This window comes from Nannobrachium achirus (assembly GCF_963921795.1).
Source record: "Nannobrachium achirus genome assembly, chromosome: 15".
Taxonomy (NCBI): Eukaryota; Metazoa; Chordata; class Actinopteri; order Myctophiformes; family Myctophidae; genus Nannobrachium; species Nannobrachium achirus.
In genome coordinates, this window is record NC_137822.1 from 51261876 (window position 1) to 51289865 (window position 27990).

General features: G+C 40.5%; 1 protein-coding gene across 1 annotated transcript in view; it reads left to right on the forward strand.

Moving 5' to 3' along the window:
• The window catches only part of ppip5k2 (diphosphoinositol pentakisphosphate kinase 2), a 132949-nt gene that overhangs the window by 98138 nt on the left and 6821 nt on the right, over positions 1–27990 (forward strand). Inside the window, exons 19-25 of the mRNA XM_080743233.1 lie at positions 3871–3998; positions 7159–7273; positions 8884–8991; positions 10663–10779; positions 12412–12561; positions 15725–15904; positions 16499–16574. Of these exons, the coding sequence (XP_080599359.1) occupies positions 3871–3998; positions 7159–7273; positions 8884–8991; positions 10663–10779; positions 12412–12561; positions 15725–15904; positions 16499–16574 (874 nt within the window). The remainder of the gene's footprint in view (positions 1–3870; positions 3999–7158; positions 7274–8883; positions 8992–10662; positions 10780–12411; positions 12562–15724; positions 15905–16498; positions 16575–27990) is intronic.

Genomic DNA, 27990 nt, shown 5'->3' on the forward strand with positions numbered 1-27990 from the left:
CTAAACAAGGACGCTGTCAGACAGACCCATGATGTTTACTAGGATAAGAAATAACACAGAAAGGTTGTTATTTTGAGAGAGAAATGTACCGCATGATGATTACATTTCATATGGTTTATTTTGACCCAAGAGACTTCTTTAAGTAGGGGTGTGAGGGGTCTAACTAGGGTTTTTCATGATTCTGAATCCATTTCAAGCATTTGTTTTACACGGAAAACGAAAGATTTTTTTTTTTTTTTTTTTTTTTACCATTATCCAGTACAGCTTGATTGGCACTTTGGTGTGTGTGTGTGTGTGTGTGTGTGTGTGTGTGTGTGTGTGTGTGTGTGTGTGTGTGTGTGTGTGTGTGTGTGTGTGTGTGTGTGTGTAGGGGGGTGGGGTGGGAAGACCTTTGTTTTCAGGTGAGCCTAGCCAAGCCAAACCGGTTATGCAATTGTGAGTCTGATCTGATGGGATCAGTACACCCTGGTCTGTCACAGAAACTATAATGCATGTACGTGATTATAAATGTTTAACTTCTACTCCACTGCATCTCAGAGGAGCTAGGGCCACTGCAGTATACTATAGGCTTAACCTGGTTTTCATTCCAAAAGTGGATCGTAATGCTTGTGAATAAGGCACATTAGGCAATTTCTTCAATTGAAACTTGTATTTTTTGTCAAAAACAACAATTCAAAATGTAGGCATTTAGCAGACACTCTAAATCCAGAGCGATTTACGTCTATTTTCAAAAGATCTTAATGCAATTTTGATACTTTAAGTATATTTTGACCAATACTTTTGTACTTTTACTTGAGTACATTTTTAATACAGGACTTCTACTTGTAACAGAGTACATCTACATGGCAGTATTTCTGCCAAAAAAATAAATGATAATTACAGTAGAAAGGTCATGGGGAGGTAAGGATAGGCTTTTGGATTTTATTTTTGTAGTTGCAGCTACCTGTAAGTGACTTTTCAGTTGGCTGTATAAACAATAAAGGTTCCCCAACCCCCAATATGCAAGGTAGTGGATAGACCTGTTTGGTTCCAAGAGCCAACCAAGGATTACCCACACAACCCCCTATGCAAGACGGTTTATACAGAGAGTCATACATACATAGAGGGGGGTTGGGGGTGAGAGAGAGATGAAGCACGGTCCCCTTTCCTTAGCTGAGAGACTTTCTATATTGCAGGTATCAATTCTGCAATATAGAAAGTAAAAGTCCAGAATTCAAAATGTAATTGACTAAAAGTATGAATGTGTTGGCTTCAAAATGTAAAGTGCAAAATGTTTGAAAATAGCAGATCTACAAGCTTACACACAGCGTTGTGAGCTTGTAGGTTGTCTATTTTCATTTTTGGTACTTTAGATACATGAATACAGGACTTCTACTTGTAAGGCCCTGGTGTTGTTTATTTTCTATTTGTGGTCTGTGGAAATGGAAATACTTATAATATAATAATAACTTGATAATTATCCATTTTAGACCCACAGCCACATTATAGACACAATTCTCTTTCTCTATCAAACTCGAGACTATAGGAACAGTTTATAATGTATTGAACTAATTTAGCCTCAGTCAACAAAATCACTGAATAGTGGCTACGGTGAGATTCGAACCACGAACAAGATGCAAAATGGATCACCAGTCAAATGCCTTGCATGGTAAGCCACTGTATCACACAGGTTAATCAGATCACAAACAATGAGAGATGGTGATGTAAAGTCACTAACTACATTCACTTAAGTACTGTACTTATAAGTAAGTATATTTTTGAGGTATTTGTACTTTAGTGGAGTAAAAGTATAGGAAATTGGAAATACTCAAGTACAGTCAGAGGCAAACATTGTAACCTACTTTTACTTTTACTCTATTATATTTGTACAACTTTAGTTACTAGTTACTTTGTAGATTTAGAATATTATCATAAAACATATGCCTACATTAATCTCTTCAGCCCTATACATTTTGCCCATTTGAAAATAGCCGATCTACAAGCTCACAATGCTTTGCAAAAGCGGCGCATTGTGAGCTTGTAGATCGGCTATTTTCAAATAATTTCCATATGTTTGAAAACTTGAAATGGGACATCCTGCCTAATTTTACTTTTGGTACTTTAACTATAATGCAACATCATTTATGTGTAAAGCCCTGGTGTTGTTAATTTTATATTTGTGGTCTGTGGAAATGGAACTACTTATAATATAATACTTACATTATAAGGTGGCCAGGACTGTGGCCACAGACTGAGGCCCTGTGCCTGGAGGGCCTGGTAACATTTACATCAAATATCTAAATATTCAATCAAGCTATATCCCTTTAAGTAAAAGTATCAATACAGCAATATAGAAATACTTCGTTACAAAATGTACTTGAGTAAAAGTATGAAAGTATTGGCATCAAAATGTACTTAAAGTGCCAAAAGTAAAAGTAAAAAATGTTTGAAAATAGCAGATCTACAAGCTTACAATGTGTCGCATCGTGACGCGTTGTGAGCTTGTAGATCGGCTATTTTCAAATAGCCAAGGGATAAAATAAGGCTAAAGACAAAGTGGTTAATATATGTTTTTTTTTAATATATTATAATGTATATACTGCAAAGTAACTAGTAGCTAAGGTTTTCAAAACATGTAGCGAAGTAAAAGTACAATATGTTGTGGAGTAGAAGTAAAAGTATTAGAAATTGGAAATACTCAAGTAAAGTACAGATACCTCAAAATTGTACTTAAGTACAAATACTTAGTTACTTTACACCACTGATGCAACATCATTTATGTGTAAAGCCCTGTTATTATAATATAATACTTACGGTATTTGGGGGCCAGGGCTCATCCCTTTATTTTAACAATTTCTCTGCCATTTTAAACATAGCTGTAGTAAGCAGCTGCCAAATTGTCCTTACCTTTTAGCGTGGGCACGCGCACGCATCGTGCACAATCTGTGCGCGACTCATCTAGTAGACTCGGTGACAAGCTTTCGAATACAAAAACCCCATTGAAAAAGACATATCCGTTGCCACGCTGTATTCCTGCTTATCCGCCAGTGTTTACATGAAAAAACATTGAAAAAAAGCCAGGCATGCGCTATGGTAACACGTGGACACGTTCGCGCACAAAACGCACGATATGTGCGGGGATCATAATCCAGGCGTGTAGAGACTGGATCAAAGTTTCCAAACGCAAAAATCCGATTGAAAAACGAGCGTTCCATCGCCGAGTAGCTTCTACTTCTGTTACACAGTAAACCAATGGAGGCGGGACTATGGCCCAGGCTCAGACTGGATACGGAAAGCTGGATCCGGTCCAGACCGGAAATGACCGGATACAGTTAGGGGGGCGGGCCTAAAGAGCCAGAATCAGCGAAAATCTGCGCTAATACTTTTAATCCTTTCATAATGATTAAAGCTAATTAAACTTTACGGGCTCTACGGGCATGGCAGCGCGGTACAGCGGGAAATCTACGGTTTCTACGGGGATCGCGAGGTATGAGTTAAGCTCAGTTGATTTTGGGGGGTTGTGGATTAATTTGGCTCTGATTTCAACAATATACACAAACAATCTCAATTTAAGCAAGCCAATTTTATTTACATTAAAACAAATAATTACAATTTGAGAGCAAAAATAACTCACAGAAAATAAATACAAAAAATAACTAATTTCAGACCCTATTAACATTGCTCTTACTCAACTGCTCCACCTGGTGGTTGATTTTGGAACTAAATCCCAGTCGTCCTTCGGCAGACACGGCAGAGGAACATGACTTTAGGAAAAAGGACAAACTGAAACGCAACCTACTGTATGTTTTTTTATGTTATGTTAGGAGTACGGCATGTCTACTGTATAATATGTGTATAATATGTATAATATGTTATTTTATGTTATGTTAGGAGTACGGCATGTCTCAGGCTGAGAAGCTGGACATCGCTAAAGGCTACTGCACTCCTCTGATCCGTAAGATCCGCTCTGACCTCCAGAGAACACAAGATGACGACACCGTCAACAAGCTGCACCCTGTGTAAGAGATTAATGAACTGCACCTTTAATTAACACACTAAGAGATTAATGAACTGCACCTTTAAGTAGCACACTGTAAGAGCTTAATGAACTGCACCTTTAATTAACACACTAAGAAATTAATGAACTGCACCTTTAATTAAAACTGTAAGAGCTTAATCAACTGCACCTTTAATTAACACTGTAAGAGCTTAATGAACTGCACCTTTAATTAACACACTGTAAGAGATTAATGAACTGCACCTTTAATTAACACTGTAAGAGATTAATGAACTGCACATTTAATTAACTCTGTAAGAGCTTAATGAACTGCACCTTTAATTAACACTGTAAGAGATTAATGAACTGTACCTTTAATTAACACTGTAAGAGATTAATGAACTGCACCTTTAATTAACACACTGTAAGAGCTTAATGAACTGCACCTTTAATTAACACACTAAGAAATTAATGAACTGCACCTTTAATTAACACTGTAAGAGCTTAATGAACTGCACCTTTAATTAACACTGTAAGAGTTTAATGAACTGCACTTTAATTAACACACTGTTAGAGATTAATGAACTGCACCTTTAATTAACACTGTAAGAGATTAATGAACTGCACATTTAATTAACTCTGTAAGAGCTTAATGAACTGCACCTTTAATTAACACTGTAAGAGATTAATGAACTGTACCTTTAATTAACACTGTAAGAGCTTAATGAACTGCACCTTTAATTAACACACTGTAAGAGCTTAATGAACTGCACCTTTAATTAACACACTAAGAGATAAATTAACTGCATCTTTAATTAACTCTGTAAGAGATTAATGAACTGCACCTTTAATTAACACTGTAAGAGATTAATGAACTGCACCTTTAATTAACTCTGTAAGAGCTTAATGAACTGCACCTTTAATTAACACACTGTAAGAGCTTAATGAACTGCACCTTTAATTAACACTAAGAGATTAATGAACTGCACCTTTAATTAACACTGTAAGAGATTAATGAACTGCACCTTTAATTAACTCTGTAAGAGATTAATGAACTGCACCTTTAATTAACACACTGTAAGAGCTTAATGAACTGCACCTTTAATTAACACTAAGAGATTAATGAACTGCACCTTTAATTAACACTGTAAGAGATTAATGAACTGCACCTTTAATTAACACTGTAAGAGATTAATGAACTGCACCTTTAAATAACACACTGTAAGAGCTTAATGAGCTGCACCTTTAATTAACACTGTAAGAGATTAATGAACTGCACCTTTAATTAACACTGTAAGAGCTTAATGAACTGCACCTTTAATTAACACTGTAAGAGATTAATGAACTGCACCTTTAATTAACACTGTAAGAGCTTAATGAACTGCACCTTTAATTAACACTGTAAGAGATTAATGAACTGCACCTTTAACACTGTAAGAGCTTAATGAACTGCACCTTTAATTAACACTGTAAGAGCTTAATAAACTGCACCTTTAATTAACACACTGTAAGAGATTAATGAACTGCACCTTTAATTAACACTGTAAGAGATTAATGAACTGCACCTTTAATTAACTCTGTAAGAGCTTAATGAACTGCACCTTTAATTAACACTGTAAGAGTTTAATGAACTGTACCTTTAATTAACACTGTAAGAGATTAATGAACTGCACCTTTAATTAACACACTGTAAGAGCTTAATGAACTGCACCTTTAATTAACACACTAAGAGATTAATGAACTGCACCTTTAATTAACTCTGTAAGAGTTTAATGAACTGCACCTTTAATTAACACTGTAAGAGATTAATGAACTGCACCTTTAATTAACTCTGTAAGAGATTAATGAACTGCACCTTTAATTAACACACTGTAAGAGCTTAATGAACTGCACCTTTAATTAACACACTGTAAGAGCTTAATGAACTGCACCTTTAATTAACACTGTAAGAGATTAATGAACTGCACCTTTAATTAACACTGTAAGAGATTAATGAACTGCACCTTTAATTAACACTGCAAGAGATTAATGAACTGCACCTTTAATTAACACTGTAAGAGATTAATGAACTGCACCTTTAATTAACACTGTAAGAGCTTAATGAACTGCACCTTTAATTAACACTGTAAGAGATTAACTCATACAGTGCCAGGCGACTTTTAGAGCAACTTTCTCACTATGGAGTTCCCTGCCAAGCGACTTTGGGCGACTTTTACTTAGGAAAAAAAAAAAAATGTTTTTTTTTTTTTTGGGACCCAATTAAATCTAGTAAACATGATTTCAATCGCGATTTTGCATGTTCCACCCCCCATACAACCCCATCTTTCAAACATGGCAGCCATTTTTGTTTACATCTGAAGAAAACATTATGGCTGATAAATCATGAATGCCTGAACGGATTTCAAATCTTTTTTTTTTGTTTGAAAGCTGTGAACAGCCTGCACAAACATGGTGCATGATCTGTGCATGGGCGTGCATGATCTGTGCACTATAAATTACATGGGAGTCTATGGAGGCTTCTGGCACTAGTGCCACTCGAGGGGCATTTTAAATTGGCAGTAAGTGAGTTAATGAACTGCACCTTTAATTAACACTGTAAGAGATTAATGAACTGCACCTTTAATTAACACTGTAAGAGATTAATGAACTGCACCTTTAATTAACACTGTAAGAGATTAATGAACTGCACCTTTAATTAACACTGTAAGAGATTAATGAACTGCACCTTTAATTAACACTGTAAGAGCTTAATGAACTGCACCTTTAATTAACACTGTAAGAGCTTAATGAACTGTACCTTTAATTAACACTGTAAGAGATTAATGAACTGCACCTTTAAGTAGCACACTGTAAGAGATTAATGAACTGCACCTTTAAGTAGCACACTGTAAGAGATTAATGAACTGCACCTTTAATTAACACACTGTAAGAGCTTAATGAACTGCACCTTTAATTAACTCTGTAAGAGCTTAATGAACTGCACCTTTAATTAACACACTGTAAGAGATTAATGAACTGCACCTTTAATTAACACTGTAATATCTTAATGTACACATTTACACCTTTAATTACCTTCATTAACACATTGTAAGAGCTTAATGTACACATTTACACCTTTAATTACCTTCATTAACACATTTAAGAGCTTAATGTACACATTTACACCTTTAATGTCTCCTTAGATATTCCCGAGGTGTGATGTCACCAGAGCGCCATGTGAGGACCAGGTTGTACTTCACCAGCGAGAGTCACGTCCACTCGTTACTGTCCACCCTGCGTTATGGGGACATGTGTGATGTAAGGGTTAATATAATCTATACTGTCCACCCTGCGTTATGGGGACCTCTGTGATGTAAGGGTTAATATTATATAATCTATACTGTACACTGTGTGATGTAAGGGTTAATATAATCTATACTGTCCACCCTGCGTTATGGGGACCTCTGTGATGTAAGGGTTAATATATAATCTATACGGTCCACCCTGCGTTATGGGGACCTCTGTGATGTAAGGGTTAATATTATATAATCTATTCTGTACACTGTGTGATGTAAGGGTTAATATAATCTATACTGTCCACCCTGCGTTATGGGGACCTCTGTGATGTAAGGGTTAATATTATATAATCTATACTGTCCACCCTGCGTTATGGGGACCTCTGTGATGTAAGGGTTAATATAATCTATACTGTCCACCCTGCGTTATGGGGACCTCTGTGATGTAAGAGTTAATATAATCTATACTGTCCACCCTGCGTTATGGGGACCTCTGTGATGTAAGAGTTAATATAATCTATACTGTCCACCCTGCGTTACAGAGGCCTCTGTGATGTAAGGGTTAATGTTATATAATCTATACTGTCCACCCTGTGTTAAGGGGGACCTCTGTGATGTAAGGGTTAATATATAATCTATACTGTACATTGTGTGTGTGATGGAAGGGTTAATATGTTCTCTGTGATTTCAGAGTTAAAATGTGATTTAAGGGTTAGGACGTTAACGAAAAAGTCGACAAGTCGACTCAGTCGACTTCATTACACAAGTCATTTTAGAGGTATTAAAAAGTCCTTAAATTGTCACTTTAGAAATGTGCAGATACCCTCTATACACTTAAACTTTTATGTTGGTTTCTTTACAGTTGAGTGAGAAAACAATGTTTCACATTAAGTTAATCATCTGGGGACCCCCCCCAAAATAATTGGGGGGTCGTGTGTGATGTGATGACGTCATCAAACGATAAAGTCGACTTCAACTCAACTTTTTACAGAGTCGAGTCGACTTGCAAAAATCACAAGTCGTTGATGCCCTAGTAAGGGTTAATATGAGTCAAAATGGAGTCCTCTAATGTTAAACATTAGCCTTAGCATTACAATTAGCTTGAAATGAAACGTCTCTAGTTTAAATGTCTTCCTGGAAAATAAAGCAGGCCAATAATGTTGTAGATTTGATAAAGTTCTAAATGATAATGTTGTAGATTTGATAAAGTTATATAAGATAATGTTGTAGATTTGATAATGTTATAAAAGATAATGTTGTAGATTTGATAAAGTTATAAAAGATAATGTTGTAGATTTGATAAAGTTATAAGATAATGTTGTAGATTTGATAAAGTTATATAAGATAATGTTGTAGATTTGATAAAGTTATAAAAGATAATGTTGTAGATTTGATAAAGTTATAAGATAATGTTGTAGATTTGATAAAGTTATAAGATAATGTTGTAGATTTGATAAAGTTATAAGATAAGGTTGTAGATTTGATAAAGTTATAAGATAATGTTCTAGATTTGATAAAGTTATACATGATAATGTTGTAGATTTGATAAAGTTATAAGATAATGTTGTAGATTTGATAAAGTTATAAGATAATGTTGTAGATTTGATAAAGTTATAAACGTTTCTTCGACAGGAGACCAAAGATGAGCAGTGGAACCGAGCCATGGAATACCTGAAAGTAGTGAGCGAACTCAACTACATGACGCAAATAGTAATCATGCTGTACGAAGACCCCAGCAAGGTGCTTATTAGACCATGTATTATTATGAAGACCCCAACAAGGTGTTTATTAGATCATTTATTATGAACTCAGATAGTAATCATGCTTTACAGCAAGGTATCAATGTTGCTGTTTGTTTTTGAGCGGTAAACCGCTCTAAGAGTGGCTGTGCGTGTGTCTGTAGCCACTTTTCCTCAGTGTTTTGCCATAGCAATATGTGTGTGTGTGTAGCCATATTACATCACCAATTATCTGTAGCCACCTTTCCTCAGCGTTTTGCCATAGCAATGTGTTTTCCTCTGATGGTAGGTGTTTGGTTACATGTAGGACTGATGGTAGGTGTTTGGTTACATGTAGGACTGATGGTAGGTGTTTGGTTACATGTAGTACTGATGGTAGGTGTTTGGCTGTAGGACTGATGGTAGGTGTTTGGCTGTAGGACTGATGGTAGGTGTTTGGTTACATGTAGGACTGATGGTAAGTGTTTGGTTACATGTAGGACTGATGGTAGGTGTTTGGTTACATGTAGGACTGATGGTAGGTGTTTGGTTACATGTAGGACTGATGGTAGGTGTTTGGTTACATGTAGGACTGATGGTAGGTGTTTGGCTGTAGGACTGATGGTAGGTGTTTGGCTGTAGTACTGATGGTAGGTGTTTGGTTACATGTAGGACTGATGGTAGGTGTTTGGTTACATGTAGGACTGATGGTAGGTGTTTGGTTACATGTCGGACTGATGGTAGGTGTTTGGCTGTAGGACTGATGGTAGGTGTTTGGTTGTAGGACTGATGGTAGGTGTTTGGCTGTAGGACTGATGGTAGGTGTTTGGTTACATGTAGGACTGATGGTAGGTGTTTGGTTACATGTAGGACTGATGGTAGGTGTTTGGTTACATGTAGGACTGATGGTAGGTGTTTGGTTACATGTAGGACTGATGGTAGGTGTTTGGCTGTAGGACTGATGGTAGGTGTTTGGCTGTAGTACTGATGGTAGGTGTTTGGTTACATGTAGGACTGATGGTAGGTGTTTGGTTACATGTAGGACTGATGGTAGGTGTTTGGCTACATGTAGGACTGATGGTAGGTGTTTGGCTGTAGGACTGATGGTAGGTGTTTGGTTACATGTAGTACTGATGGTAGGTGCTTGGCTGTAGGACTGATGGTAGGTGTTTGGCTGTAGGACTGATGGTAGGTGTTTGGTTACATGTAGGACTGATGGTAGGTGTTTGGCTGTAGTACTGATGGTAGGTGTTTGGTTACATGTAGGACTGATGGTAGGTATTTGGTTACATGTAGGACTGATGGTAGGTGTTTGGCTGTAGGACTGATGGTAGGTGTTTGGTTACATGTAGGACTGATGGTCGGTGTTGGCTGTAGGACTGATGGTAGGTGTTTGGCTCTAGGACTGATGGTAGGTGTTTGGTTACATGTAGGACTGATGGTAGGTGTTTGGTTACATGTAGGACTGATGGTAGGTGTTTGGCTGTAGGACTGATGGTAGGTGTTTGGTTACATGTAGTACTGATGGTAGGTGTTTGGCTATAGGACTGATGGCAGGTGTTTTTCAGGACCCCAGCTCAGAGGGTTAGGGTCTCAGAGGAGAGGTACTGATGGTAGGTGTTTTCAGGACCCCAGCTCAGAGGGTTAGGGTTAGGGTCTCAGAGAAGAGGGACTGATGGTAGGTGTTTTTCAGGACCCCAGCTCAGAGGAAAGGTTTCACGTGGAGATGCACTTCAGCCCGGGAGCCAAGGGCTGTGAGGAGGACAAGAACCTGCCTTCAGGATTTGGATACAGACCTGCTTCTAGAGAGGTTAGTATACCTTTATTATTGTATTGTATTGCTTCTAGAGAGGTTATTATACATTTATTAAACTATATAGTATTACCTCTATACCACCTATACCTATATACCTACTATAGTAATACCTCTATACCATATATACCGATCCACCCGTTTCTTTATTAAACTATATAGTATTACCTCTATACCACCTATACCTATAGACCTACTATAGTAATACCTCTATACCACCTATACCTATAGACCTACTATAGTAATACCTCTATACCTATCCACCTGTTATATATAGTATTACCTCTATACCGATCCACCTGTTTCTTTATTAAACTATATAGTATTACCTCTATACCACCTATATAATAGTAATGATTGGTTTGTCTGTTACCAAGCAGAATAAGTAGAGGTCCTATATAATAGTAATGATTGGACCGTCTGTTACCAGGCAGAATAAGTAGAGGTCCTATAATATTAATGATTGGACCGTCTGTTACCAGGCAGAATAAGTAGAGGTCCTATATAATATTAATGATTGGTCTGTCTGTTACCGAGCAGAATAAGTAGAGGTCCTATATAATAGTAATGATTGGTCTGTCTGTTACCAGGCAGAATAAGTAGAGGTCCTATAATATTAACTCATTGCATGCCAGGCCCGATAGTCCCGAGATTTTTTCAATGTCTTTCCCTGCCAGGCCCGATAGTCCCGAGAATTTCCGCCATTTTGAAAAAAAAAAAAAAAAAAAAAAAAAATTCAAATTTTCTTTTGGGACCCCAAAAAATGTAGTAGGCATGATAGAAATCGCGAAATTGCATGTTTAACCCCCATAGCAACCCCATCTATCAAACATGGCAGCCATCTTTGTTTACATTTTAGGAAAACATAATGGCTTGTATCTCATGAATGCCTGAACGGATTTCCATTCGGATTTTTTTGTTTGAAAGCTGTGAGCAATGTGGACACACATGGTGCATTATCTAGGCATGGGTGTGCATGATCCGTGCACTATGAATTACATGGAAGTCTATGGAGACCAGAGGCACCATAGAGTACCAAGGTATTGTTAAATGGCGGGGAATGTGTTAATGATTGGTCTGTCTGTTACCGAGCAGAATAAGTAGAGGTCCTATATAATATTAATGATTGGACCGTCTGTTACCAGGCAGAATAAGTAGAGGTCCTATATAATATTAATCATTGGTCTGTCTGTTACCAGGCAGAATAAGTAGAGGTCCTATATAATAGTAATGATTGGTTTGTCTGTTACCGAGCAGAATAAGTAGAGGTCCTATATAATATTAATGATTGGACCGTCTGTTACCGAGCAGAATAAGTAGAGGTCCTATATAATAGTAATGATTGGTCGGTCTGTTACCAGGCAGAATAAGTAGAGGTCCTATAATATTAATGATTGGACCGTCTGTTACCGAGCAGAATAAGTAGAGGTCCTATAATATTAGTGATTGGTCGGTCTGTTACCAGGCAGAATAAGTAGAGGTCCTATATAATATTAATGATTGGTCGGTCTGTTACCGAGCAGAATAAGTAGAGGTCCTATAATATTAATGATTGGTCGGTCTGTTACCAGGCAGAATAAGTAGAGGTCCTATATAATATTAATGATTGGTCGGTCTGTTACCGGGCAGAACGAGGGCTCTAAGAAGACTAACGACAGCGATGAGGAGGCTCCGCCCATTGACCGCACCCCCCTCATGATGTTCACGCCCCTCACCTCCGACCCCATCTACATCAGGAAGTCGCCGCAGTCGCGAGGAAAGAAGATCGGCTCTGTGGAAGTAAGTGATACCTTATACTTACCTTATACCTACCTTATATTTACCTTAACTTATACTTACCTTACCTTATACTTACCTTATACTTAACCTATACTTAGCTTATACTTACCTTATATTTACCTTATACTTACCTTATACTTACCTTAACTTATACTTACCTTATACTTATACTTACCTTAACTTATACTTACCTTAATTTATACTTACCTTAACTTATACTTACCTTATACTTAGCCCCCGCCCGGAGTCACTCAGTTACCGTCCAGTGTGTGCGGGCAGTGCTTAGAAAATCAAGCGCTCCCTTCTCTAGTTCAGCTTGACAACGCTGTGGAAAGAAATAACACACCTGGGTTTGATATGAACTGATTCAAGGTGTGGATTATCGTGTGATTTAGACACTGGTCTAATCAGAAACCAGCCAATCAGAATCAAGTATTGGAACAAACCGTTTTAGAATGTATGCACCATGTCTAATGTGTGCAGACTGTAATGTCTGTAATATGTGCACCATGTCTAATGTGTGCAGACTGTAATGTCTGTAATATATGCACCATGTCTAATGTGTGCAGACTGTAATGTCTGTAATATGTGCACCATGTCTAATGCGTGCAGACTGTAATGTCTGTAATAGGTGCACCATGTCTAATGTGTGCAGACTGTAATGTCTGTAATATGTGCACCATGTATAATGTGTGCAGACTGTAATGTCTGTAATATGTGCACTAGGGCTGTCCCCGACTAAGGATTTGTATAGTCGACTATGATTTTAGTCATTGTGTTGATAGTCGAATATTAGTCGACTATGGCCCGTTTTTTTTTATATATTATTTTTATTATTATTATTTTTTTTTTTTTTTTGTTTTTTGTTTTTTTTACCCCTTTCTTTTACAATCAATGGCGTATAAACAACAGAGGTGAAACACTCATTTAAATAACATGTCTTCTTGACTTTTGTTTTAATAGATAACTCATTCATTATTTAAGCCAAGGTTTATTATCATGGCCTTATAAGAATAGTAATAAATACAGCAATAACAACAACGAAATAATATCTCTAAAATAAATAAAGTAACTAAATAATATAAGGCGAATTAAATAACAAAATACTAAAATAAGTAGGCCTATAGCAGGTGTAAAGTTTATTCACTTAGAAGCTAAAGCCCCAGACCCCAGTAACAGCCATGCAACTACTGTATAGGCAATGCGGTCGCCGGTCACACATTTCTATACAGGCTCTGCCGACACCAATATCTGTGTAACATCCATACGTGCATCTATGCACGAGGTGAGACGCTGCACACAGTGCCGAGGGAAGTAGGGGTGCTGGGGGTGCGGCCGCACCCCCTCCCCCACGTCCCACCGCACCCCCCACCGCACCCCCTAAAGGGGGGTTGGGGGAAAAATATTGCCGATCGGCAAGTAGAGGCTCTGACATCAGTGGCGTGAAGTAGGAGCTATTGGCTACTTCTATTTCCAGTACAATTTCAAAATAAACATGTGTTGAATGATCGATTGTATAGACAAAAAAAAGAAAGAAAGGCTCTTGTTTTGAAATGTGCTTCTGGGCACTGTTTAGACAGGAAATGGCTTTCAAAGGACTTCCCTTTTAACTTGTCTAAGCGTCTGTCTCTCCGTGCGTAACATATCATGCGTCATGGACTCGGGTGAATTATAACAATACGGGCATAAAAGGAATATACAGAACACCAAGACAACACAACCTAGGCTATGAAGGCATTACACATCGCCCTCTGCTAGCCCTGGCGTCCTCACTGGTGAGTCGTGGCTAAAGACTTGTAATGATGAATGCTATGTTATGCTGCTGTGCTGCCTGGCTAGGCTAATGTTTGGGCTAGCTAGTGGCTAATGGCTATGGTGTACCAGAAGTTGACCAGCTGTTTCCTAACACTGGGGTCTGGACCGATGCGGCGGACAATATAGCATCTAATAATATCCTGCTGGCTGCAATCAGATCAGTGGCATATGGCCACTGTGTGCGCATTTTTTATATGTCTCCGCACTGTCCACAGCCCGTTTGGAGAGGTAAAGGGAAAGTTTAGTGTGCAGTTCCCAATTGTGTTACATTTAGCTAAAAAATAAACCGCGGAAACCCGAATAAAACATGCAAAAAAGGTTATAAAACACAATTAAAATCCGCAAATAACCGCAATTTTTCGCGCGCGCGCTTCGCGCGCGCGGAGATCGGGTCACGCACGCGCGCGAAGCCCCTCCTGCCTCATATTAGTTCCCACGGCTATGGCTGCACACAGTGCACAGCCTGCGCTGAGCCTGACAGAGAGACAGCGATTGGATTGTACAAAACAGACCCCGTAACTACTCGTCGGGGAGAAAGAGGAAAGGAGAGCTTAAAACACAACTTTAGTGCTGTTGTGTTAATGGCATAGGTTTATTGCCGATCTGCAAGCTTAAAACGTGAGCGTTCGCGTCACTTTTGGGAGTATATGGACATTACATAATGGACTTAAGCCAACTTACTTTTATCTGACATGTTGCTCGGTGTGGAGTGGTAGGTCATATCATAGCCAGATTCTGCAGCTTACTTTAGTTTTGTCCTATACTTGTTTAAAGTGACGGAGCCTGATTGAGTTGTTAACACAGGACAGCTGTGCAGGTTCTGTGGAGTCTACGCAATGCCCACACACACAGACAGTACGGGCTGTGCCTCATTGATTGATTGAAAGCAGCCAGTAGGCTATGCATGTTTTATTGCGAGAAACCAAAGTATATGTTAAATCATCGGACATTAAGCACCCCAACAGCCCCCCCCCCCCCCCCCCCAAAAAAAAAATAATTAAAAAAAAAAAAAAATCTTTTTTTTTTTTTTTTTTTTTTCATTCGACTAAGATATTGCCATTCGACTAGGTGCCGTTTCGATCGAATAGTCGACTATTCGACTATTCGGGGTCACCCCTAATGTGCACCATGTCTAATGTATACAGACTGTAATGTCTGTAATATCTGCACCATGTCTAATGTGTGCAGACTGTAATGTCTGTAATATGTGCACCATGTCTAATGTGTGCAGACTGTAATGTCTGTAATATCTGCACCATGTCTAATGTGTGCAGACTGTAATGTCTGTAATATGTGCACCATTTCTAAAGTGTGCAGACTGTAATGTCTGTAATATTTGCCCCTCCAGGAAGAGGAGCCCCGCCCCCTGAGTGTGTCTAGCCCTGATTCTATTGGTCCGTGGCTTCATTACACGTGCGCTGTGGCGACGGGGCGTCGCCGGCGCCCCTCGGGGGACCAGATCACCTCCTCCCCCGTGTCGCCAAAATCCCTGGCCTTCACGTCCAGTATCTTTGGATCCTGGCAACAGGTTGGTTCATCGTCGGGTGAAAACCTTTTATGTCCAAAACCGTACGTTTTGCATTTATCATTTTAAATATGATTTAAACTAGTGAAAACAGACGATCTACAAGCACACAACGCCTCGCACCGCGAGGCGTTGTGTGCTTGTAGATCTGCTGTTTTCACTACTTTTGTGTGACGGCCTTGTATGATGAAGCAGGGCTTTACTTTGCGAAAGGACGTACACATTTGAAACTTGGAGATACGAGGTTTCCACCCGACAACGACGATATGTATATATATATATATATATATATATATATATACATATATATATATATATATATAATCAGAAATTAGCCTACAAAAACAAATATGTTGCTACATACTGTACATGTACTGTAAGCCCCTCCCATACACTAAAATGTGTTCCCGGCCTGAATGGGTTTAAACCAGTAATACGTCAGACTAGGATGAACTGTTAAAGTTTAAAAGGATCAAATCCACCAAGCCATCGTCCACTCTGCTTCATTAACATCATGAGCTTTTATGTTTTTATCTTAATGTTCTTCTCACAAAGAGTCAGAATTGAAGGTTTTTATGTTTTTGATGTCATTTTCAGGTCCTGACGGAAAACACTTCTCACCTGCAAAGACCCCCAAGAATGACCTCTGAACTCAAGCTGACGACTGGCTTAGGTAAAAGAACCCTAACCCTAACCCTAACCCTAATCCTAACCCTATGAACTCAAGCTGACGACTGGCTTAGGTAAAAGAACCCTAACCCTAAACCCTAACCCTTAGGTAAAAGAACCCTAACCCTAAACCTAAACCTAACCCTATGACATACATGGGCAACTGGCGGCCCGGGGGCCACATGCGGCCCCCACCTTCACATAATGCGGCCCTCAGGTTAATATCAGAACACTGATAGGTGTTAAACATTCGCACTTTTGTGCGAATGTTTCGTGTGAATTTGTATTTAAGTTCATAAAGTTAACATATACAACATTTAAAATTAAATATTTTCAGGATTCCAATTCAAAAATATCTAAAATAATTCAGGATTCCAATTCAAAAATAGCAAAACAATAGCTGATCTACAAGCTCAAAACACGTCGCACTGCGATGCGTTTTGAGCTTGTATATCGGCTATTTTTTTTGCTATTTTTGACTGCATGTGGCCCTCTGGAGTGAGTGTGAAAACATAGCGGCCCTCTCCATCATTGAAGTTGCCCACCCCTGCCCTATGAACTCAAGCTGACGACTGGCTTAGGTAAAAAACTAGAAACACTGTTCCTACCAAACAGTGTGGGTTCACATGGAACACCATGTATGGGCATAATGATGAAGATAAAATATATCCTTTGAGTATAATAATTAATTGATTAATTACATAAAGATAACGCTTGTAGACTGGTTCCTCTGTGTCACCGTGACGTCACCGTGACATCACCGTGACGTCACTGTGACATCACCATGATGTCACCGCCAAGATGCATGTGTGTGTGTGTGTGTGTGTGTGTGTGTGTGTGTGTGTGTGTGTGTGTGTGTGTGTGTGTGTGTGTGTGTGTGTGTGTGTGTGTATGTGTGTGTGTGTCTCTAACTCTGGTTCAGTGTGTGTGTGTGTGTGTGTGTGTGTGTGTGTGTGTGTGTGTGTGTGAGTGAGTGTGTGTGTGTTCTGTCTCTAACTCTGGTTCAGTGTGTGTGTGTGTGTGTGTGTGTGTGTGTGTCTGTGTTCTGTCTCTAACTCTGGGTCAGTGTGTGTGTGTGTGTGTGTGTGTGTGTGTGTATGTGTGTGTGTGTGTGTGTGTGTGTGTGTGTGTGTGTGTGTGTGTGTGTGTGTGTGTGTGTGTGTGTGTGTGTGTTCTGTCTCTAACTCTGGGTCAGTGTGTGTGTGTGTGTGTGTGTGTGTGTGTGTGTGTGTGTGTGTGTGTGTGTGTGTGTGTGTGTGTCTCTAACTCAGGCTCGCATTGCGCTGGTCTGTTTAGTTCCATGGTTCTCGGAGCTTCCTCCAGCGCTCCGAACCTCCAAGATTACGCTCGCGCGCATCGCAAAAAGCTGACCTCTCCTGCCTTCCTAGATGGTATGTGCTGACACGCACTAAAAACTAAACCAAAACATCAACCCTCATTTTACCAACCAAGCTACCCTGACATCTTAAGCACTTTCCATCGTTACAAAGACTCCATATAAGTTGCATTTGAACTCATCTAACTCATCATCATCATCGGTCTTCTAAATCAGGGGTTCCCAAACCTTTTTGTCTCAGGGCAACCCATACCTATTTTTTGTAATCCGAGGCACCCCTACAGTATAATTTCCACTCCCAGCACCTTATATGTACAGCATATCGTCGTTGTTGGGTGGAAACCGTTCATTTTGTATTTATAATTTAAAATATGTACTAAACTAGTGGAAACAGCAGATCTATAAGCACACAATCCATCTGGTCCTTGGTCTACCAGAGGGTCTCCTAGAGGAGATATAATCCATCTGGTCCTTGGTCTACCAGGGGGTCTCCTCCTAGTGGAGATATAATCCATCTGGTCCTTGGTCTACCAGGGGGTCTCCTAGTGGAGATAGAATCCATCTGGTCCTTGGTCTACCAGAGGGTCTCCTAGTGGAGATATAATCCATCTGGTCCTTGGTCTACCAGAGGGTCTCCTAGTGGAGATATAATCCATCTGGTCCTTGGTCTACCAGAGGGTCTCCTCCTAGTGGAGATATAACCATCTGGTCCTTGGTCTACCAGAGGGTCTCCTAGTGGAGATATACTCCATCTGGTCCTTGGTCTACCAGAGGGTCTCCTCCTAGTGGAGATATAATCCATCTGGTCCTTGGTCTACCAGGGGTCTCCTCCTAGTGGAGATATAATCCATCTGGTCCTTGGTCTACCAGGGGGTCTCCTAGTGGAGATATAATCCATCTGGTCCTTGGTCTACCAGGGGGTCTCCTAGAGGAGATATAATCCATCTGGTCCTTGGTCTACCAGGGGGTCTCCTAGTGGAGATATAATCCATCTGGTCCTTGGTCTACCAGGGGGTCTCCTAGTGGAGATATAATCCATCTGGTCCTTGGTCTACCAGGGGGTCTCCTCCTAGAGGAGATATAATCCATCTGGTCCTTGGTCTACCAGAGGGTCTCCTAGTGGAGATATAATCCATCTGGTCCTTGGTCTACCAGAGGGTCTCCTAGAGGAGATATAATCCATCTGGTCCTTGGTCTACCAGAGGGTCTCCTAGAGGAGATATAATCCATCTGGTCCTTGGTCTACCAGAGGGTCTCCTAGTGGAGATATAATCCATCTGGTCCTTGGTCTACCAGAGGGTCTCCTAGAGGAGATATAATCCATCTGGTCCTTGGTCTACCAGAGGGTCTCCTAGAGGAGATATAATCCATCTGGTCCTTGGTCTACCAGAGGGTCTCCTAGAGGAGATATAATCCATCTGGTCCTTGGTCTACCAGGGGGTCTCCTAGAGGAGATATAATCCATCTGGTCCTTGGTCTACCAGGGGGTCTCCTCCTAGTGGAGATATAATCCATCTGGTCCTTGGTCTACCAGGGGGTCTCCTCCTAGAGGAGATATAATCCATCTGGTCCTTGGTCTACCAGAGGGTCTCCTAGTGGAGATATAATCCATCTGGTCCTTGGTCTACCAGGGGGTCTCCTAGTGGAGATATAATCCATCTGGTCCTTGGTCTACCAGGGGGTCTCCTCCTAGTGGAGATATAATCCATCTGGTCCTTGGTCTACCAGGGGGTCTCCTCCTAGTGGAGATATAATCCATCTGGTCCTTGGTCTACCAGAGGGTCTCCTAGTGGAGATATAATCCATCTGGTCCTTGGTCTACCAGGGGGTCTCCTAGAGGAGATATAATCCATCTGGTCCTTGGTCTACCAGAGGGTCTCCTCCTAGAGGAGATATAATCCATCTGGTCCTTGGTCTACCAGAGGGTCTCCTAGAGGAGATATAATCCATCTGGTCCTTGGTCTACCAGGAGGTCTCCTCCTAGTGGAGATATAATCCATCTGGTCCTTGGTCTACCAGGGGGTCTCCTAGAGGAGATATAATCCATCTGGTCCTTGGTCTACCAGAGGGTCTCCTCCTAGAGGAGATATCTACCAGGGGGTCTCCTCCTAGTGGAGATATAATCCATCTGGTCCTTGGTCTACCAGGGGGTCTCCTAGAGGAGATATAATCCATCTGGTCCTTGGTCTACCAGGGGGTCTCCTAGAGGAGATATAATCCATCTGGTCCTTGGTCTACCAGGGGGTCTCTTAGTGGAGATATAATCCATCTGGTCCTTGGTCTACCAGGGGGTCTCCTCCTAGTGGAGATATAATCCATCTGGTCCTTGGTCTACCAGAGGGTCTCCTAGTGGAGATATAATCCATCTGGTCCTTGGTCTACCAGGGGGTCTCCTAGAGGAGATATAATCTATCTGGTACTTGGTCTACCAGGGGGTCTCCTCCTAGAGGAGATATAATCCATCTGGTCCTTGGTCTACCAGAGGGTCTCCTCCTAGAGGAGATATAATCCATCTGGTCCTTGGTCTACCAGGAGGTCTCCTTTGGAGATATAATCCATCTGGTCCTTGGTCTACCAGGGGTCTCCTCCTAGAGGAGATATAATCCATCTGGTCCTTGGTCTACCAGGGGGTCTCCTAGTGGAGATATAATCCATCTGGTCCTTGGTCTACCAGAGGGTCTCCTAGAGGAGATATAATCCATCTGGTCCTTGGTCTACCAGAGGGTCTCCTAGAGGAGATATAATCCATCTGGTCCTTGGTCTACCAGGGGGTCTCCTAGTGGAGATATAATCCATCTGGTCCTTGGTCTACCAGAGGGTCTCCTAGAGGAGATATAATCCATCTGGTCCTTGGTCTACCAGGGGGTCTCCTAGAGGAGATATAATCCATCTGGTCCTTGGTCTGCCAGGGGGTCTCCTCCTAGAGGAGATATAATCCATCTGGTCCTTGGTCTACCAGAGGGTCTCCTCCTAGAGGAGATATAATCCATCTGGTCCTTGGTCTACCAGAGGGTCTCCTCCTAGTGGAGATATAATCCATCTGGTCCTTGGTCTACCAGAGGGTCTCCTAGTGGAGATATAATCCATCAGGTCCTTGGTCTACCAGGGGGTCTCCTCCTAGTGGAGATATAATCCATCTGGTCCTTGGTCTACCAGGGGGTCTCCTAGTGGAGATATAATCCATCTGGTCCTTGGTCTACCAGAGGGTCTCCTCCTAGAGGAGATATAATCCATCTGGTCCTTGGTCTACCAGAGGGTCTCCTAGTGGAGATATAATCCATCTGGTCCTTGGTCTACCAGGGGGTCTCCTAGTGGAGATATAATCCATCTGGTCCTTGGTCTACCAGGGGGTCTCCTCCTAGTGGAGATATAATCCATCTGGTCCTTGGTCTACCAGGAGGTCTCCTCCTAGTGGAGATATAATCCATCTGGTCCTTGGTCTACCAGGGGGTCTCCTAGAGGAGATATAATCCATCTGGTCCTTGGTCTACCAGAGGGTCTCCTCCTAGAGGAGATATAATCCATCTGGTCCTTGGTCTACCAGGGGGTCTCCTAGTGGAGATATAATCCATCTGGTCCTTGGTCTACCAGGGGGTCTCCTAGAGGAGATATAATCCATCTGGTCCTTGGTCTACCAGGGGGTCTCCTAGAGGAGATATAATCCATCTGGTCCTTGGTCTACCAGGGGGTCTCCTAGTGGAGATATAATCCATCTGGTCCTTGGTCTACCAGGGGGTCTCCTCCTAGTGGAGATATAATCCATCTGGTCCTTGGTCTACCAGAGGGTCTCCTAGTGGAGATATAATCCATCTGGTCCTTGGTCTACCAGGGGGTCTCCTAGAGGAGATATAATATATCTGGTCCTTGGTCTACCAGGGGGTCTCCTCCTAGAGGAGATATAATCCATCTGGTCCTTGGTCTACCAGAGGGTCTCCTCCTAGAGGAGATATAATCCATCTGGTCCTTGGTCTACCAGGAGGTCTCCTTTGGAGATATAATCCATCTGGTCCTTGGTCTACCAGGGGTCTCCTCCTAGAGGAGATATAATCCATCTGGTCCTTGGTCTACCAGGGGGTCTCCTAGTGGAGATATAATCCATCTGGTCCTTGGTCTACCAGAGGGTCTCCTAGAGGAGATATAATCCATCTGGTCCTTGGTCTACCAGAGGGTCTCCTAGAGGAGATATAATCCATCTGGTCCTTGGTCTACCAGGGGGTCTCCTAGTGGAGATATAATCCATCTGGTCCTTGGTCTACCAGAGGGTCTCCTAGAGGAGATATAATCCATCTGGTCCTTGGTCTACCAGGGGGTCTCCTAGAGGAGATATAATCCATCTGGTCCTTGGTCTACCAGGGGGTCTCCTCCTAGAGGAGATATAATCCATCTGGTCCTTGGTCTACCAGAGGGTCTCCTCCTAGAGGAGATATAATCCATCTGGTCCTTGGTCTACCAGAGGGTCTCCTCCTAGTGGAGATATAATCCATCTGGTCCTTGGTCTACCAGAGGGTCTCCTAGTGGAGATATAATCCATCAGGTCCTTGGTCTACCAGGGGGTCTCCTCCTAGTGGAGATATAATCCATCTGGTCCTTGGTCTACCAGAGGGTCTCCTCCTAGTGGAGATATAATCCATCTGGTCCTTGGTCTACCAGGGGGTCTCCTAGTGGAGATATAATCCATCTGGTCCTTGGTCTACCAGAGGGTCTCCTCCTAGTGGAGATATAATCCATCTGGTCCTTGGTCTACCAGGGGGTCTCCTAGTGGAGATATAATCCATCTGGTCCTTGGTCTACCAGGGGGTCTCCTCCTAGTGGAGATATATTCCATCTGGTCCTTGGTCTACCAGGGGGTCTCCTCCTAGAGGAGATATAATCCATCTGGTCCTTGGTCTACCAGGGGGTCTCCTAGTGGAGATATAATCCATCTGGTCCTTAGTCTACCAGGGGGTCTCCTCCTAGTGGAGATATAATCCATCTGGTCCTTGGTCTACCAGGGGGTCTCCTAGTGGAGATATAATCCATCTGGTCCTTAGTCTACCAGGTATCTAACCCCAGTGGAACGTGTCGTGCAGTGTGGACACCTCCCTAAGGAGACACTGTAGAGGCATCCGTACTAGATCCGTACTAGATGCCTGAACACCTAAGCACTCTAACCCTAAGCCCCTTCCCATGTCAAAGAGCACTGGTTCTACTCCGAGCTCCAGGGTTCATTGGGTCCATACACCTCTCCACCACGGTCCCTTGGAGAGTATAAAATAGTTGTATATTCTGGACTCATATCCAGTATAATAGCAGTTTATCAACTTTACCAAATCCTCCTTTACTTTCCCCACCACTCATCTCCCTATTCTGCATGTCACTTATGTTCTTCCAACTGTTATACATTTTTGATTTGTCTTTTTCTCAGAGGCCACGCGTGGTCCTGGAGTAAAAAGATTTTCAGTCTCGTTTGCGCGACACCCAACGAATGGTACGTTTGCTTGTTAACTCATCAATTAGATTTTATTTTTATTTTTTTATTAGTCCTCTCCAACCAAGGCATGTGCTCACGCTCAAAACATAGAATGTGTTTGTGGACATTGGAACAGCTCTAGCTGTAGGATTGATTAAATACCCAGTAATAGTATACAACACATGATTAATATATATTGACTAGAGTTCTCAATGGGTCTTGAAATGAACCCAAACAATTACCATAATTTTAGGCCAGAAACGCCCCAGAAGTACCCCCTAAAAAAATAAAAAATAAGGAAATAAATCATAGTAGAGTGAAAGAATGGACATATAATAGTTTAGTCCAGCAGCCCCTGAGGTGATGTGGGAAATTTGATATATATCTTTTTTTAGTTTTTTGCCTAAAAGATTGTCAATATACTGTACATACATTCATGAAACCACCTGCGGAAATATGTATAATTGGCATCAATCGAATATGACTGACACATTATTGTCAAAAAGCCAATGAGGTACTAAGGAATTCAGTAAAAATATATATACAGTATAAATCATTCGATTATTTTTTGAATCAATCTAACAGAACTACACAATGTTATTACCAGATTGTCAGCAAACTAGCATTTCACATTAAAGTCATTTTGCATCATTTCTATGAGGTGTCCAGCAGAACAACACACTAAAAGTCCTAAGAAATCCTAGTTTTTGAAATATGCTTGAAATATGTTTAATTGGCATCAATCCACCAATTCGTAAAAAATGTCAATTCCTGAGATTTCAACTGACTTCCAAATATATGTTATCTGACTTAATTCATTAAATATATGTTATCTTAATTCAAATATATGTTATCTTAATTCAAAATATATGTTATCTTAATTCAAATATATGTTATCTTAATTCATTAAATATATGTTATCTTAATTCAAATATATGTTATCTTAATTCCTCACCTCAAAATGTATTTGGAAGTCAAATGAAATCGCAGGAATGAAAATTGAACTCACCTAACATTTATATGGCTTTTTGAAAATAATTGGTGGACATCTTGTTTTGATGCCAATTAACTCCCTGAGTGCCAAAAACGTCTAAAACGTCTTTTTTAACAAGGGCTCCCAGTGCCATGAACGTCTAAAACGTCTTTTTTTAATATATATATATTTTTTAATTTCTTTTCACTTATATAGGTGTATATATACAGGAAATGAGCGAAAACTTGATATAATATGATATCATATCAATTTTGCACGTATTTCAAATATGACATATTTCCTCTATTTTCCTTTTACACCAGATTACATTATAAACGTTTTGGCCTATATCTCCATAACCGTTTATCGGATTGTCTTAATTTCTTTTGCTATGTAGACAGAAAAAAATCGCCGACCCAACCATTCTATGTTTATAGCCCGGCCGTGCACGCTCGTGCACGTTAGCCCTTTAGCCAAATTAAACAAAATGGCTGGCATCGAGGCTTATTAAATAATGTAAAGTCAGGCATTCGGTGAGTTTTAAACACATTTAATGTTGTTCTGATAGCGTAGTAAAATAATGCTGTTTCATAGGGATGTAACGATATAGTAACTGCATCGAAATATCATCTTTAACTTAACTCATCTAGTGCCTTTCGCGTGATGTCACGCAATAAGTACTAGAGTACGTATAGTGCCGAATGCGCGATGTCGCGCGAAAAGTAATATATTACTGTAACGGCGAGTAAAAATACCTAGTACAATGGCCGACGCTCCGGAGACGAAATCCGCGCTGATTTGTCATCATCACGGCTCCACGAGCACACAATAGTCATCCCATAACATTGAGGTGGACGGCCGATCTCATCTTTAATGTCCATTATCTCAAAACAACACTTTAGAAGCGAAGATGGAGGCAGATGCTCGCTTATAAAACACATGTATAAACGCTCCTATGCAATCCAGCATGGCACCACGTAAACAATGATCGGTTCCGTCGCAGGATCCGATGACGTCAGACCGGAAGTACTTCCGGTCTAGACTTCTGGCCTTCAAAATAAGACAATGGCCGTTAATGGGGCCGGGAGGGGGCACTCTGGACCCCCTAATCCGTTAATGTCCTGGGCTCTGGATGAGTTAAAAAATCAAAGTATATCGAAATGAAAACAGCTAAAATCAAATCGTATTGTTTGATTTTGAATTTCTTTGCTAAATAGTTACTATATGGATTTTAAATAATTGAACAGAATCGTATCGTATCGTATTGCCATGAATGAACCAATATTGTCCATGTATCGTATCGTATCGTCAACCATGTATCGTGATATGTATCGAATCTCTATTAAAATGTATCCTTACACCCCTACTATTTCAATACTAATATATTGATAGTATGGTAAAATAATGCTGTTTCAATACTAATAGTGATCCACCATAGGCATGATATGAGCTACTTTCTGTCAAGACATTCTGTGTAGGTTTTTATTTTTCCAAGTGTCAGAGTTTGGAAGCACTCGTTTTCAACAACACAACATCCTGCTGCCTCCTGCATTATGTGCAAATTAGAAACAGGTGGTATGCAGGGCCGTTGAGTGATTTGCAACTAGCACTTCCAAACTCCAATGATCCAAGCTGCTCAATGTTTTGCCACTCAGTCTAGATTAGGGGGGCGGGCCCCAGTGGACGTGCATGCTCTCTATACTAATATAGTGACAGTCAGTCCAGCAGGTGGTTTCATGAATGTATGTCTATAGACCTTAAATCTCCCACAACCCTGAATTCTGATTAGTTATACGATTGATTGATTGATTGATTGATTGATTGATTGATTGATTGATTGATTGATTGATTGATTCATTGATTCATTCATTCATTCATTCATTCATTCATTCATTGATACTTTATTCACATAGAAAAGGCTTTGTCTCTTTACCAGTTTCAAGTGTTCTTTTAGAGCGGTTTTAAAGGAGGTCGAGAATTACACTCCTTTAAGGCAACAGGAGAATGAATTTAATCCCATGTTTGTGATTGGTTGGAAGTGTTATGCACCCCTGATGACCCTGAAGCGTGATTGGTTGGGTTGCCACTGGCACACCATTGCTCCTCCCCCTCTTTGTTCCTATTGGCCGGGTTTTACACAGCCATAACTCCATTTCCCAGCATGCTTTGGTGATATATTATGATTTATAGCATGTTCTTTAGCATATTCTAATGTAAAGCATATGATTTAGCTTATCATAATATATAGCATACATTGTTTAGCATATCATGTATAACATATTGTAATGTATGTCATATCTGTGGAATGTTAATTTTTGCCTCTACTTCTTGTTTGCTTTAATCTGCTTTTCTAAAACGGCTCAGTATTTTCCAGTATATTCACTGGTAAGTAGCTTTTTCCTCTCAATGTTTGATTTAATCATTTAATGATTTAATCATTCCTTTTGTGTTCCCCATGACACTGATGGTTTCATGTGTAAATCAACTTGTTTTATCACCTTCAATGCATTATTTATACATATGTGTATTATGTTTATACATGTGTTTATACATATGTTTTATCACCTTCAATGCATTATTTAAGTATATTATGTTTACACATGCTCCAGGGTTGGAGTTGTATTCCATGGTTCTTTATGTAACAAACTTCATTTCCCACAATGCTTCAGGGTTGGAGTTGTATTCCATGCTTCTTTATGTAACAAACATCATTTCCCACAATGCTCCAGGGTTAGAGTTGTATTCCATGGTTGTAACAAACACCATTTCCCATAATGCTCCAGGGTTGGAGTTGTATTCCATGGTTCTTTATGTAACAAACATCATTTCCCACAATGCTTCAGGGTTGGAGTTGTATTCCATGGTTCTTTATGTAACAAACATCATTTCCCACAATGCTCCAGGGTTGGAGTTGTATTCCATGGTTGTAACAAACACCATTTCCCACAATGCTCCAGGGTTGGAGTTGTATTCCATGGTTGTAACAAACATCATTTCCCACAATGCTCCAGGGTTGGAGTTGTATTCCATGGTTCTTTATGTAACAAACTTCATTTCCCACAATGCTCCAGGGTTGGAGTTGTATTCCATGGTTGTAACAAACTTCATTTCCCATAATGCTCCAGGGTTGGAGTTGTATTCCATGGTTGTAACAAACATCATTTCCCACAATGCTCCAGGGTTGGAGTTGTATTCCATGGTTCTTTATGTAACAAACTTCATTTCCCACAATGCTCCAGGGTTGGAGTTGTATTCCATGGTTCTTTATGTAACAAACATCATTTCCCACAATGCTTCAGGGTTGGAGTTGTATTCCATGGTTGTAACAAACACCATTTCCCACAATGCTCCAGGGTTGGAGTTGTATTCCATGGTTGTAACAAACATCATTTCCCACAATGCTCCAGGGTTGGAGTTGTATTCCATGGTTCTTTATGTAACAAACTTCATTTCCCACAATGCTCCAGGGTTGGAGTTGTATTCCATGGTTGTAACAAACTTCATTTCCCATAATGCTCCAGGGTTGGAGTTGTATTCCATGGTTGTAACAAACATCATTTCCCACAATGCTCCAGGGTTGGAGTTGTATTCCATGGTTGTAACAAACATCATTTCCCACAATGCTCCAGGGTTGGAGTTGTATTCCATGGTTCTTTATGTAA